The sequence below is a fragment of the Nesoenas mayeri genome, assembly GCF_963082525.1.
Source record: "Nesoenas mayeri genome assembly, chromosome: 3".
NCBI lineage: Eukaryota > Metazoa > Chordata > Aves > Columbiformes > Columbidae > Nesoenas > Nesoenas mayeri.
The window spans coordinates 93,157,204-93,171,668 of NC_137544.1; the positions used below are offsets into that span (position 1 = coordinate 93,157,204).

Below are 14,465 nucleotides of genomic sequence, written 5' to 3' on the forward strand. Positions count from 1 at the left end.
AGCCTCTTGCGGGGCGCTGTAAGTCGGGCTCTTGTCTTCCCGAGGCCGCCCGGAGGTTGTCGGGGGTGTCATGTTGGACACCGCGCTGGCCACGGGGGGTGAATTCTGCCATGTGGTGCCTTCCACCTGGGGAAAAGGGCTGAGGCCACCTGTCCTTTAGAAGAAAATAAAAGAAGTTGTGCTTTCTGATCATTGTCAACCGGGACTGGCTAATAGGTCAGTGTGTATGTGTGGAGGTGGGAGGGTGCAAAGAAGACGGATCCAGGCTCTTCTCAGTGGTGCCCAGTGGCCACAGCCTGAAACACGGGAGGGTCCCTCTGAACCTCGGGAGGCAGCGGGTGTGTGGGGACAGAGCACTGGCATAGGCTGTCCAGAGGGGCTGTGGAGTCTCTGTCCTTGGGAACATTCAGAAGCCACCTGGACATGGTGCTGGGTAACTGGCTCCAGGTGGCCCTGGTTGAGCAGGGGGTTGGACCAGGTGACCCACACAGGTGCCTTCCAGCCTCAGTTGTTTTGGGATGACGAGCTCATCAGTCACTAAAACCGTAGTGCATGTTAAATTACTATAACCCTAAGGAAGAAAAGTAACTTGCTATTTGTAACATCCATTATTGCAGATACAGAACTGGTTGATGTGTTTTAAAGAAACAAAACTGCTTTGCTACGCGGTTCTAACTTTACATTAATACAAGTTTTGAACAGTAAAACAGAGCAACAGAAGTTTGGTGGTGGTATTCCCGTTTTTCAGCATGATGTATTTTAACACTGTGATCCAGGGGCATGCTACAGACTACATAACAAGTTGAGTAAAAATTCTTGTCAGAGCTGGTCATTCATCCAGCAAATCCTGTTGTCTGTGACTTCCACTTTGTGCCATGAAATCTGGGTGAATTTTGGACAAAATGCTCATACTAGTTGAAGCTGATAAAATTAAAGAGAGCTACTATATTGAAAAGTAATGCACAGATAATGCAATAAAAAATAAAGACAGTAAAAAGACCATTATAATGGGAAGTGTTAGAAATTGTTTGTAATTATGCTTTTAAAATTATGTGACCTGGGTTTGTTTCTTTTTTTTTTTTTAAGCAGTTGTCTCTTAATCGGGCAAAATGGTTTTGAAGAAGAAGAAGGAAGTTCAGGTAGATGCATTCTTCCTTGATCATCAGCAGCTCGAAAAACTTCAGAGTAAGTGGCATGTTTTTTCTGAACTGATGTGTAATTTCTGTTAGCAGAATGTGTTTAAGTAGCTACTGAAATTTATCTGTGGGTTTTTTTACTTGTTATGTTTTATTTTTTGTGGTTTTGTTTTGTGAGTTCTTAGATGTGTTTGCTCTTTTGTGGTTTGTTTTTATTTTGTAATGACAATGACTTCTTACCTTGTCAGAGTTAAAAGAATCCTTTAGAGCACCGTGTATTTGGTTTGAAAGCTCTTTGCTTTATCATTGGTGTGAGGATGGTAGGAGATCCTACTTGTGATCCTACTTGCAGGCCTGCAATTCCGAGCTACCTGAATTGGCAGCCTTAATATGTGGGATAACACTGAATTTCAGAGAATCACAGAACGGTTGTGATTGGAAGGGATATCTGGAGGTCATCTTAGGTGTATTTCCCTAGTCTTTGTATTTTCTGTAGTTAAGTCAGTTTAAAGATAGTATTTGGCTGCTCTTTTCTGTGTTTGTGGTATGTTTGTTTTTTTTTCTTCCTGTTTCATGAGGTGAACTTCCAGTGAAGTCTGAAAAACAAACAAACAGTACCAAAACCAAGTAATACAAAATTTGTATATGAGATGCTCCTTGCCTTCTAGTCAGCACTGATGAGGCCACACCTGGAGTGCTGCATCCAGTTCCAGGCTCCCCAGTGCAAGAGAGATACGGACATACTGGAGAGAGTCCAGTGAAGGGCTACTAAGATGATGAAGGGCTTGGAGCCTCCTTCCTATGAGGAAAGGCAAGAGAGCTGGGACTCTTCAGGCAGCAATGGGCACAAACTGAAGCACAAGAGGCTTCCTCTGAACATTAGGAAACTTTTTTAATGTGAGAGTGACTGTGTACTCACCCAGGTTGTCCAGAGAAGCTGGGAAGTCTCCATCCTTGGAGGTGTTCAAATCCATCTGGATGTGGTCGTGGGCGGCCTGCTTCAGGTGACCCTACTTGAGCAGTGGGGTTGGACCAGATGACCTCTAGAGGTCCCTTTTGAGCTTCAACCATGCTGTGGTTTTGTGAAACTGGTCTTCATACTGAAGATGAGGCCTACTATGATGCTCCAGTGAAACTTGAAATTTTAATTTATTTTTTTTTATTTTTTTTTCCATTTATTAGGAAAAAAAAAGATGTTAAGGTGTTGTAAGGTGACTAAGAGATTGTGGCACCAGTAGGTTTACTGGAACAGGAAAAAACTAAGAATTAAACAGTGTTTTCTTATTATAAATTATATGTTGTTTATGCTACTTATTGTAATCCCTTTCTAAAAAGAGACTTTTCTTCCAAATGTAGGGTTTTCAAAGGCTGAAGAGCAAAACCTGGCATCTCTGCTTCTGCACTGTGCGCAGCTGCGCAGTGGCATCCAGCAGATACAGTGTATTAAACAAGTAAGACTTCACTGTTGTTAGTGCGGTTATTGGTGACTGACAGTATGTCGTGTGCACTGGTAATGGGAAATACAGTTCTAAAATAAACTTTATAATGTTTTAAACATTCCTGGAAATGGGTAAAAAGCAGTTGTTGCCGCTACACGTATGTTAGGTAGAAATGTAGTTCTAGTACTTAAATTAGCAAGAGCTACAGTTACTGAAAATGTTGGAAGGCAAGTGATACCAAGTTTCCTATTTTGTATGTATGTTGGTTTTGGTATTAGGGGTGTACTTGGAACATTATTCAATACCTGAAACTCAATGAGATATAGTAAAGAGAGGACAGTTTTGCGCCATATGCTTGGATGAGAGGGAATTCTGCCTCTAAGGATAAGGGTATATCCAGAGTTTTTGTTGATCATGTGGTCTGTTGATTATAGATTACGCCATTGGTGAAGAAGATGAATCAAAACCCTGCATGTGATCCCATGGCTAAAGCTTGTTTGGATATTTTGGGAGAGACGTATTTTTCACTGGGTGTGAAGAATCCATTGAAAAAAGTATTAGCAAGGTAAAAAATTGAATAATAAGCTTTTTTTTTTTTTAGAAAAAAAATGCTCTTCTCAGTCAGTAGTTTGTTGTGCACTATGAATTGCTGTAATTCACTGAAAATTTGTGCTACTAATATGTGAATATGTACTTTCTTGCTTAGTTAAATATCTTGCTATAATTCTAAATAATACAATATATCATTGGATAAATAACTTCAAAGTGAAGTATTATTTTGATTTGTTTCATTACTGGAAGACAATATAGTATGTAATTAGCACTTGGAATTTTGAAATCCAGTACTAGAGTGGAAGTTTTAAATCTGCTAAAAAAAAAAATCTCAACTCGGACCATGTCAATAGAAGGCTGTTCAAAGGCATCATAACTAAATTGTGGTTTCTTGTGCCTGTTTTGTTGCAAAATTACTGTTGCATTTCTTTAGTGAACTTATTACAGCCTTAATATTTTTGAGATCCAGTGCTTAGCTATATTCATTTCTATGTCTGAAAACATTTGTTGTCCCACCGAGAGATGCAGGACTTCCATCCTGTATTGGGTTGCATGCCAGAGCTTTACACTCCTAGCTGCAAAATTAGAATGTACGTGTTTATTATGTTTTCATGCAGGAAGGAACATCCATCTATTATTGGAGTTTTAACTGACATTGACTTTAGTTAAGTGGATATTTAACCCCTCAGTATGAGCTAAGTGATTGTGCTGTTTCTTACTGTTGCAGCTCACTAAACGGTCTTCCTGAACAGTTGATGATGTTGGCTCTACAAAGCTTTATGTGCTGCCTTCGGGAAGAACTGAAAACCACAGACGTGTATTTGTACAGGAAAGTGCTGGACAACCTTGCTTCCTGTATGGTAGACTTCAGCTTAGGTACCATGACATTGAATATATTGTCTTCTGCTCAGCATTGGTTTGCCTCTCGGTGGAGCACCTAATAGCAATGTTTATACTTTGCTTATGTAAGACAGATAGCATTGGCTAGTATTCAGTAGTTAAAATTTCTTTTATTTTCTTCAGGTAGAGCAAGTATTAAGAACCTGTTTGAAGAAGGTAAAGTTATATTTACAGTAAAGTAAGTTTCATTGTGGATTATTGGGGGAGGGTTGTGTGTGAAGTAATGTGAGGTAGGCATAAAGATGTATAAGATCTGATTTCCTCCTGGTTAATTTTTAATAACTAGCACCCTGACAGGGTACTTTTTTGTCAAAGATTTTCCTTTGATTTGTACCTTTAATTTCCAAGGGTCAATCTTGCTTTACTGAGCAGCCCTAGATATAAATCTGAAAAGATAACAGTGAGTAATTCTTAATAGGCTGAGGGAATTGATGTTACTTCACATGAAGTATTCTCTGTCCTGTGCCTCATGATGAAGTTGAATGTGGTAACACTGGGCTGCTAATGAGGAGTCTTGGCTACAGCAGGCCCAGGCCTGCTGCGGCAAGAATCTTCTTCGACAATAATGTGGCAGAAGTCTGATCTGCTGGTAATATGGGATAACTTGACATATTGAGCCCTCAGCATGCAGATGATGTTCACATCTTCCTGTGGACATTGTATTGCTGCTCTGTATTTAGCTCTTGGTAACTTCAGCTTTTCATTGAGGAGTCAGGACTGTCAGTACCTCACAGGATTAGGCCAAGTGGGTTGGAAAACTCTCTTTTTGTACCAGGTTGTTGCAAAACAGATTAGGATTTTACTTTAGCATTGCATTTTTGTATCTACACTTTGATTTCAGTTTAATTTGTTTATGGAGTACAAGAAATACCACTATATGGATGACTGTTCATTGTGCTTTTGTGTGATGTGTATGTGTGTTTGCTTTGTTGGAATTTTTCTGTTCCATTTTTCTTTTAAATAAATTCACATCATAATTATTTTCACTAGTTCTTCAGTTTCTGCAGAAGTCACTAATTGACATACAGGAAGAAAACAGGCAAGTGAATTCAATAAAAGCTTTATTTTATCTGTTTTTATTTCACTCTTGCAAGAAAATCTGGTATGATTTGGAATATCACTTTGATAGCCATACATTGATGAAATATAGGAATGTCATTTCACAATGACATATATTTTAAATAAAAACTCTGATGAGCTTCCTTTCTTTTGTGGCAATATTATGATATAAAATAAGAGACAAAAGGAGGAAGATGAAAGACAGTAATATTTAAGATACTGTTGCTAGAGCTATTACTTTTAAGGGAGACCTTTGAGTTGTGGTTTTTCTATCTGAATTGTGACTGAACACTGTAATTAATAGATACACTTGTTAAAATGCAGGTAGAGTAATACTCTTCCACTTTCCATGAGTGTTTAATTCAGTATTGATGTTCTGTTTAGTCTGTCACAGCAGGCATTCGTTTAATATGTTGACATTTTCCAGCATTGCATGAAGTGAAGCGTCTTCACTCTGGTCTCTCATCATGTACCCAGAGGAGAAGGATGCTTAATGGAGTGATTTATATGTTAAGAGTTTACATGTTGTCTGTATTCATGTTAGAAGAAAGTCAAATCATAGAATTATGCTTTGCATATGGAGGAAGTGCTTGAGAAATGAGAAGGGAGCAGCACTGTTCTGTTGATCTTTCTGGAAAGTGGCTGAGAAGTTTAGCTGTGCTCAGGTGGAATCAGATGAGTGAAATTTTTTCACAGGAACCTGCAGAAATTGTAGTAGAATTTGTCGTTAATTTCATTTTAAAACACTGCCCTTGAGTCTGCTTCTTGTTTTCCTGTAGTTACAGGTCTGGTCAACTTGAACAATAAATTAGTTTTTACCATTAATTCTATCTGAAGTTGGCAGAATGTAGTTTTCTGGGGATGGTGAAGAATGGTTTTATTTTCCTTTTGTGATCATGTCTGTCCTCTTGTTTTTTCTTTCTTTTTTTTTTTCCCCCCCAGGAAGAATAATGGAAATCATATTGTTCAGACTCAGCTGATGCATGATTTACTCATAGCCATTAAAGTTTCAATGATGCTTGTGCAAAAATTACAGGAAAATATACAGGGAGGTCTTTGGAAACACCATGAGTCTTCTGTTTGGCAAAGTATGTGTAGTTTACTTAAAAGCTCCACAAACTTCCTAATGGATGGTAAGTTTAGTAACATTCAAATCCAAATATTTTTATGAAATCAGCTCTGTTGTCTTTGTAGTAAACGCCATCTGTACCTATAAAAGCTTAGTTTAGCTTGAATGGAAATTGAACTGCTGAGATTAATGGGAGTTGGGAGCATTAGTAGGTCTTTGAGCTATGACTTGTAGATTGTAATTTTTGATTGTACAGTTGAACTTGTTCTACTACAAAAAAACAAGGTAAATGCTATTACTAATAAATTAGAAACTAGCAGAAATATTTTTTCAGGCTTACTGAATGTCTGTGCCTACCAAAAATGTGTATATCTATATGAATTATGCTGTGAGAACTATTTAATGGTGCACTATAACTAGTTGTGTTTACTTCTGACACGGGTATCTTTGTACAGTAGAATTTAATATAAATGTGAATAGGCTCTGCCACAGCCCTCCTTGTCTTACTGGACAGTTCTATATTTTCTGTCTGATAAATGGTATTAATAGTTTCCTATTACGCTAGAGTATAAATTGGTTAATACTTGCTGCCTGGGCAGATACTGCAGTTTTGTGATTATACAACTACAAGTAGTCGAGGAGATTCTAATACTATCTTTATAATTTTGATACATAGTTGTAGCACACAATATTTGCTGCACTGTAATGGGAAATATCTTTCTCTGTCATATAGCAACTCTGCTGCAAACTGTTCAGACTACCTCAGGACTGGCTGTTATTCTGTTTATCAAAGCTATGTATGAGCCAGTTGAAGAATTGCCTTCCTTGGTAAGTGTATTCCTTTACTAAAGACTGTGAAATGTCACAGTGGTGTTAATCAGTGCCACCAGTGCTGTTCAGAGGCTTTGCTGATATGGATAACAGGACCTGCCAACCTTCATACCAGTCTTGTGCTGGAGTCTAAATCCTTTTGTCTGTCCTTGCTGTGCAAAATAATATGACTAGGCTTTGAATTTGAGAAAAACAATTCAAGAAATCTCATCAGATCTCCCAAGATTCTCAGTTATGCACAAAATGGCTTTTCTTCTGTGCTGAGATACTGTAATGGGTGTTATGTTGCTATTGCAGGTCAGTGACTTGCTTCTTGGGTCAGTGAAACCCGCAGGTGTGCCAGTGTGGTTTGTGAGTACCTGTGGGACGCTGTGTATGGAACAACTCCCTGACTCGGTCCGTCTCTTTCTTTGCCATGGAGCCCTGGCCATGCTGGAATGGAAGAATGGCAGCATGGGTGAAAATGGAGAGAAACTGTTATTAGATATTGTATCAGTCTTGCTATCTTTGAGTTCAGAGTAAGCCTGTATTTTGCTTTGTATTGTTTCATGTTTTGGAGGAGGGGCTTGATGTTTTTAGTAGTATTTTTACAAGGCTCATATGGTCCTGGTAGAATAGCTCTTTGCCATTTTTAGTGTAATGGTATTAGTTTCTGCCACAGATCATGTCTTCTTTTTAATATATTTGGAATAATTCTAAGTTTGAAAGATATAATGTAATGATATTGCGTAGATAGTTCTAAGTTACAATTTTCTCCTGCATGCTAAAAGGAAATTTTGTTTTTCCATCATAAGTGGGGCTAGTTTACCAACTACCTGATGGTAAAGTGTGGCAGAATCAGTTGTTATGTAGACAGATAAACGTTTGTTTCAGGACATCACCTCCAATGCTTTTAAAAGTACAGAAGAAAATGAAGTGTACCAATGAGTGGAATACTTGAAGATGATTTTTAATTTTTTTACTTTTTCTTTCTGTTTGCAAGTGTTGAGTGCTTGCATCTAATGGATTACCAGCACTGTTATATAGGAGATAAAACATATATTCAGTTCAGCCTTTGTTCATGCCTTGGAGGTTAGTTTTGTGATTTTGGTTTTGCGCACATACTACTGTGTTTTTATGGTTTAAATGCCAGTGAAAATTTGTCTGTGTATTTTCAAGAAGCATGCAGTAATGTAATGCTGCTCAAATTATTAGCGTGTGGATATGAATTTTTGTTTTCAAAATAGTAAGTGTAGTGGCTTGTCAGGTTTCTTTCCCCCAATCTGTAGGATTTTTATCTGTAACCAGTTAACAGCGTGTCAGGTGTCATACACTTTGCAATGTCCAATTCATCACCTCCTTTTTGTGGTAATTTCCTTTTCTTCAATGAATGGGTATTATCTCCTTACCTGTTATAGTGTGAGGTAAGCTAATGTGATGAATAGTTATTTTGAAATAAAGTATTCTTAAAAAAAAGACAAATGCAAATAATGAACTTTTCTTTTTAAAAGGTTGAAAGAATCCAATATGGCAACGTCTTTGTCTAGAATCCTTGCTATTTGGACTAATTCAGCACTGGCTGCCCTCATTTCAGGCTCCCCAAATCTAAAAATCAAGCTTAATGGGAACTCGGATGTAATTGGGAATGTCCTGGAATACATTTACACACACTGGGAACACCCTCTGGATGCTGTTAGACACCAAACCAAACTGATATTCAAGAATCTTCTTCAGATACATCGAACCACCATTGCAGATTCCAATGAAAAATCAGACCCATTCTTTGAAAGGTTGATAAAACGTTTACTAAGCTTGGAATGGCATGTAAAAGGGAAATATGCTTCTCTTGGCTGTCTTGTGGAGTGTGTGGGCACTGAAAACATACTGCAGTTGGACAGAACAATTCCAGTACAAATCTTGGATGTGATGAGTGATCAGTCTCTTGCACCCTATGCTAGTGATCTTTTGGAAACCATGTTTACAAATCACAAAACCCATTTTACTTTGAGTTTTCAAGAAAGCACCTGGATTGACCATTGGCACGACATCTGGGTTTCTCCTCTTCTGGTAATACTGTGTGAAGGGAACCATGACCAAACTACTTATATAATAGATTACTATTTACCAAAGTTGCTCAAGTGTAGCCCTGACAGTCTGAGCTACATGATTCGAATTCTTCAGGCTTCTGCAGATGCTAATCTAGGTAAGGCAACAAATATTGTAATTATGATTAAAAAAATCTCAGAAATGCAATCTCTATTATTATTAGAACTAATTTGGGAGAAAAATTCCAGATGGTTATTATTGCTGTTAGTTTTTCAAGGTGGAATTCATAATAATAATAAGTGTATCTTCATGCCATGAGGAAAATAATTAGTATTCAACTGTAGGGTCCTTACTGTTCTCTTTACATGCTAAGCTTTGTTACATATCAGTATTTTTTCTACTGTTTTTCTGTTCAGCTGTTATTTCTTGCACAGGTGTGTCTAGTAGCAGGTTTTGACAAGCACTGCAGTTTGTACATAGTTTGTATTCATCAAAATATAGTCTTTACAGGTTTTCATTTTCTTTAGGCTCTCGCAGTACTAGAGGAGCTCTTGGAGCACTGATGGCATGCCTAAGAACAGCCAGGGCACATGGACACCTGGAACTTTTGAATATCATGAGCAGTGGTCTTGTATCCACTGAACGTATAAAACAAGGTCTAGTCCATCAGCACAATCAGGTAAAGGGACAACTATTTTTTTTTTTTTTTGTCTTTAAGGTTGAAGCAATTTTTCTAATTTAAATACTGTGTCAGCATTGTTTTAAAACAAAGGTGTCATCATAGGTGCCTGTAACTCTTTTGTGGTTAATATCTAAATATCTTCCAGGTTTGCATTGATGCTTTAGGTTTACTTTGTGAAACCCATCGTAGCACGGAAATTGTGTCTATGGAGGAAATGCAGCTAATTCAATTTTTCATGATGTACAACTTGAACAGCCAGTCTCCTGCAGTAAGGCAACAGATATGTTCTTTACTGAGAAAGGTAATCCCAAACTATAAACACTGTCTAATGTGCTTAATATGTTAGTTAAGTAGCGTTTAAAAAAAATTATACTGAGTATGTTACAAAGTTGTACCTCTGAAAGAGATGAGGACTGTGGTGTTTGTTACCGAACTGAATGGTGGTAAGTCATCGCAGGCAAGGATGGCTTAAATAAAAAATTAAGTGATAGGCACAGTAACTTGATCATGAATGGTAGTAAGTGTTACTTAACCTGTCAGGGTACGTGTACTTTACCAATAGCAAAACAATGTGCTGTAGTGTAAGCAATGAACTTCATTGTGGACTAAGAGCATCTGTGTAGACTTACCAGACCTCAGGCAAGTTCAGAGTCACTTGATCAGCCTCAGCAACCTGACCTGGAGGACGGGAGAGGATTATGGAGGGAACAGCATGATGTGGCTGTGCTGTTAGAGTCTGCAGGGATCGAGTATGTCAATGTTGCAGAAGTTGCCAAGGTCATATGTAGATCATGGTAGAAAGATATGGATAAAATGAGGTAACTGTGTATGTATAAAGAATGTTTTGGAAAATGTTGATGGCAAAAGAAAGCAGCGTAGAAGGAGAAAATAAATAATTGGAGACAGGAAAAATGAGGGAATAGGTTTGGTGGAAACAGAATAGCTGTAGTCCGTCTCTTTACTTTGTTTACTGGTGCAAAATGAGGAATATGAGATGGAAAAATTGTGTTAGAGGGGGTGTAATAATAAAAGAAATAATATTAGTGGGTAACAAAAGAGCTGGGGTAAGCACTGCGGAGGTGAGTCAAGCTGTAAGAGACACTGAATCTGTAAGATTTAAATGCAGTAATTCAGTAATTTTTTTTTATAGAGGAGCATATGTGCCACAGCAAATGAGAGGAGATGGGAGGAGGAGACTAGGCATGAATTTAAGGAGGAAAATGGAAGAAGGTGTTGGAGGTGCAGGGGGAGGGGAAAAAGGTTGGCCATGAGAGATGGGGGAGCAAAAAACATGGTTTTGTAGTGGTGGGAGAAGGATCTGCTCTGTGTTATACTGAGTGCAAAATTTTTAAGAATTACAAGCAACATGTTCTGGAAAATAAGCTGAAAATCCCCCTTTCCCGTATTTAATTGTCAATGATTCTTGCCTTACCTATGTTCTACTTTTGTTCTAAAAGTTATTTTGTAGGATACAAGAGAGTTCCCAGGTGCTTTTTAAGTTGGAGCAAAGTAAAAGCAAGCAAGAGTTACTTGAAAACTCAACTAAAAGGCAGCCTTTGGGGATTTTGCAGCAATATAAAGTAAGTCAGACTGCTGGAGATACAGATACAAGAGATGGGATAGCATTTTTGAATGATAGTTAATTGTTCTTGAGAACGCCTGTGCATAAGTTGGGCTGTGTCTGCATTAGAACATAGTGAAGTGCAGAAGGAAGAACCCTGTGAAGCAAAACCTTGTCCACTCTGCACTTAGCAAGTTAACTTTGACTAAATGTACCGTTGTCTCATGAACTGAGTGCCTATTAGTATTTGGAGGGTATATTCAGGGTTAATTTTAACACAAAACCTTTATTGCTTTTGGACATTCTCTGAGGGTTTGCTCCATGATGTGAACTGAAACAGCAGTAAATGGGGAATGCCTGGAATTGTACCCCCAAGCCAAACTAAGATTTTCAGGTAAATGTCCTGTCAGCTTATGGCAGGTTAGTAGCAGGTTTTAAGTGAGGTGCGTTGCTTGGGCTTGAAACAGAGATCCCTTGAGCTTCAGCCTTTTTCTAGCTCTGTAGAACAATCAGTGAGAGAAAGAACAGCAGAGCTTCAGCACAAAGACTTCTGGCTGAAGACTTTGCATTTGTCTTTTTTTTCTATTTGAGGGCTCACATCATCAGTTTCTTTGTGTTAAACTGTTTCTTGTCTTGAGTTCTGCTTTTCTTGTTTGACTAATTGAGCTTTGATACAATGGTTATCTTTTTGTGGGAGTGGGGAAGGAAAACATTTATTTAAAAAAAACCAAACTCAAATGATTGTCCAGCCCTCACAGCACTCTAGGAAACAAGGAATTCATTAGTGTTATGAAGGTCAGCCTCCTATTCTTCCAAAATTAATGTAAGGTTGTAATTTTTTGAGTAACATGTAAAGCAGAATGACATAACTTCAGTTACTATTAATTTTGTTTGTAGGGCAGCAATCAAACTGTCTTAAAATATCTTTTGTGATTTTTCAGGATTTCATGTCATCTGTATGTGACAAACTTTTTGAGGCACTATTTCCTGGTTCGTCACACCCAACCAGATTTTCTGCACTGAGTATTCTAGGATTAATAGCAGAAATATTTTCTGCTCCAAAAGGTGAGACACCTAATTTATAGGCTGTAGGAGTGGGAGGTATTGAAAAAGATTCTTCTATGCCAGCTAGTTAATTTCTGTCAAAATGAAATGATACTTTTAGGTGTTAACTAAGATAGGAAATACTACAGAAATTTCATTTCACCCAAAGAAAGGATCATAAATTTTATTGGAAAATGGAATGTTGAAGTAGATACAAATAGTTATGATCTGTTAAATATCTTCTATAAATTGGGTTTTTCTTGCATAGAATGTTTTTAGCGAGGTTTTTCAATGAATTTTTGTTATTATAAAGAAAACTTTTGGATAATATTCAATATAATTGATAACTTTACTGCCTTTTCCTGTTCTAGGATCTTGACAATATGTAATTAAAAATGTTGAGACCGTAAGAACACTTGATTGAGAAGGCTTGCTTGTCATCATGCTATTATTATACTAAATAAGGAACACTTTAACTGGACAGCTTATGGTGTTGTGCTGTTATTTTAGATTTTCTTCACAGTGTTATGACAACCCCAACTCAAGAAGTACTATTTAGAAGCTTGGAATACTGATGAGCTTGCTGAATCATAAGATCTCTGGATCTTATGGCCAAGATAAAATGATGTTTTCAGTCTTAAACAGTAGTGATCTTTTCTCAAAACCCCTGATAAATCATAAACACATCAATTGTATTATTATGAGTTTGTGGTTTGATTCTGCCTTTTTTTAAATAGAAAGTTGTGTTGACAATTGTTTATAATAGCAGTTTGAGGATTTCAGAAGCCTGACATTACTTCTATAAAGGAGATTTAGCTGCTGTTGTGTTCTGTTCTGCAATGTGGTGCACTTGCTTAAATCTTAACATTTCTGGCTTCTTTACAGCATTAGGTCAGTCGCCAGAAGTCATGACCCCTTTAAATCTAAATTAAAAGCAAAAAATTGTAATGGCTTCTATTTCAGGGGATTATTCCTATGACAAAAAGGACCCCCCCAAACCAAACCTCAAAACACACTGAAGTTTTAAACATTTTTTTGAGATGGATTATTTTCTAATACTACATACTTACAGGAAAAGAATTTTTAAGCAAAGCTAAAAATATTATTTTTAAGGCTGAATTTAATGTGAATAAATGGGATTCTGTTTCTGACAATAAGTTACTTTCTGAATTACTACAAGTCATTTTTTTTTTTTTATATAGTAACTTTTTTTTTCAACAGTAAACATGGCATTTCAAGACCTGTTAAGAGAAGCTAGTAATATTAAAATAAGTCTTTAGTATAGCTAAGCAAAATGTGAATACAGTGCTTATTCTGGAAAGAATTGAAGCAAAAGTATGTAAGACATTGATTTCTTTGAACAGGCCAGGCACAAGTTTTCCAGTTGGAGCAGGTGATTGATTCTGCTCGTGTCCAAACTTTGATCCAGTGTTTTGCCAGCACTTTTGAGGAAGTAAAAGTTCTGGCGTTTGGGCTTTTGATGAAACTATGTGATATTGCGTTTAATTTACAGGTATGTAATAAAAAGTAGTTTAAAGGGAATAATTTTGTGAAAGATGAATGTTTTGCATTATACTAGGTACTTGGGTTAGGTACAAAGCATAATTCCTGAAAATTAGAAGTTAGCCCAAGTTGCCTTCAGTAGTGTTCATTGCTGGCATCATCTGTGTATTTTTACACAGCTTCTGCCCTTACCTGAGGAGGCTTGTTTCACTAATGGATGAAGGAGTTTGGGAAATTCATTAGATACGACTGTGAAATATCATAGAAATAGATGATGCAAGCTCCTTGCTTAGCTGTGACTTCCCTCTGTAAATGATCGAGGCATTTTGACTTGATCTTGTTTTAAGAAATTCAACTCGCTCTTTCCTTTTCTGGTTACTCTCAGATTTCATTATCTGATTGTCTGTTTGATTTCTCCCAAATTTTGCCCTTTGAGGCAATACTGTTTTTTCTGTTTATTACTTCATAAAAACTTACTTTTAACTTTGTAAGTATTGGTGAACAAATACCGTTTCCTGATAAACTGTGCTGCTCTGTGGTGTCCGTTAGCAGATAAAACACAGTATTTCTGAACAAACAAACAAGACCCCCAAATGAAAAAAAACCAAAAATTCCTCCAATGAAGTGCAGCATGTGTGAATACTGCTCTATAAATGACTGTCCC

The 14,465-nt window shown here is 37.3% G+C and overlaps 1 protein-coding gene across 1 annotated transcript in view; it reads left to right on the plus strand.

The window, feature by feature from the left end:
* Positions 1 to 14,465, plus strand: part of THADA (THADA armadillo repeat containing) — a gene marked incomplete at its 3' end in the record, with an annotated part of 165,811 nt that overhangs the window by 436 nt on the left and 150,910 nt on the right. The window contains exons 2-16 of the mRNA XM_080341089.1: positions 1,090 to 1,185; positions 2,493 to 2,587; positions 3,010 to 3,140; positions 3,855 to 4,003; positions 4,151 to 4,183; positions 5,018 to 5,070; positions 6,033 to 6,219; positions 6,889 to 6,983; positions 7,284 to 7,504; positions 8,477 to 9,168; positions 9,539 to 9,690; positions 9,839 to 9,994; positions 11,151 to 11,273; positions 12,196 to 12,319; positions 13,663 to 13,811. Coding sequence (XP_080197215.1) covers positions 1,110 to 1,185; positions 2,493 to 2,587; positions 3,010 to 3,140; positions 3,855 to 4,003; positions 4,151 to 4,183; positions 5,018 to 5,070; positions 6,033 to 6,219; positions 6,889 to 6,983; positions 7,284 to 7,504; positions 8,477 to 9,168; positions 9,539 to 9,690; positions 9,839 to 9,994; positions 11,151 to 11,273; positions 12,196 to 12,319; positions 13,663 to 13,811 — 2,436 coding nt within the window. The 5' untranslated portion in view covers positions 1,090 to 1,109. The remainder of the gene's footprint in view (positions 1 to 1,089; positions 1,186 to 2,492; positions 2,588 to 3,009; positions 3,141 to 3,854; positions 4,004 to 4,150; positions 4,184 to 5,017; positions 5,071 to 6,032; positions 6,220 to 6,888; positions 6,984 to 7,283; positions 7,505 to 8,476; positions 9,169 to 9,538; positions 9,691 to 9,838; positions 9,995 to 11,150; positions 11,274 to 12,195; positions 12,320 to 13,662; positions 13,812 to 14,465) is intronic.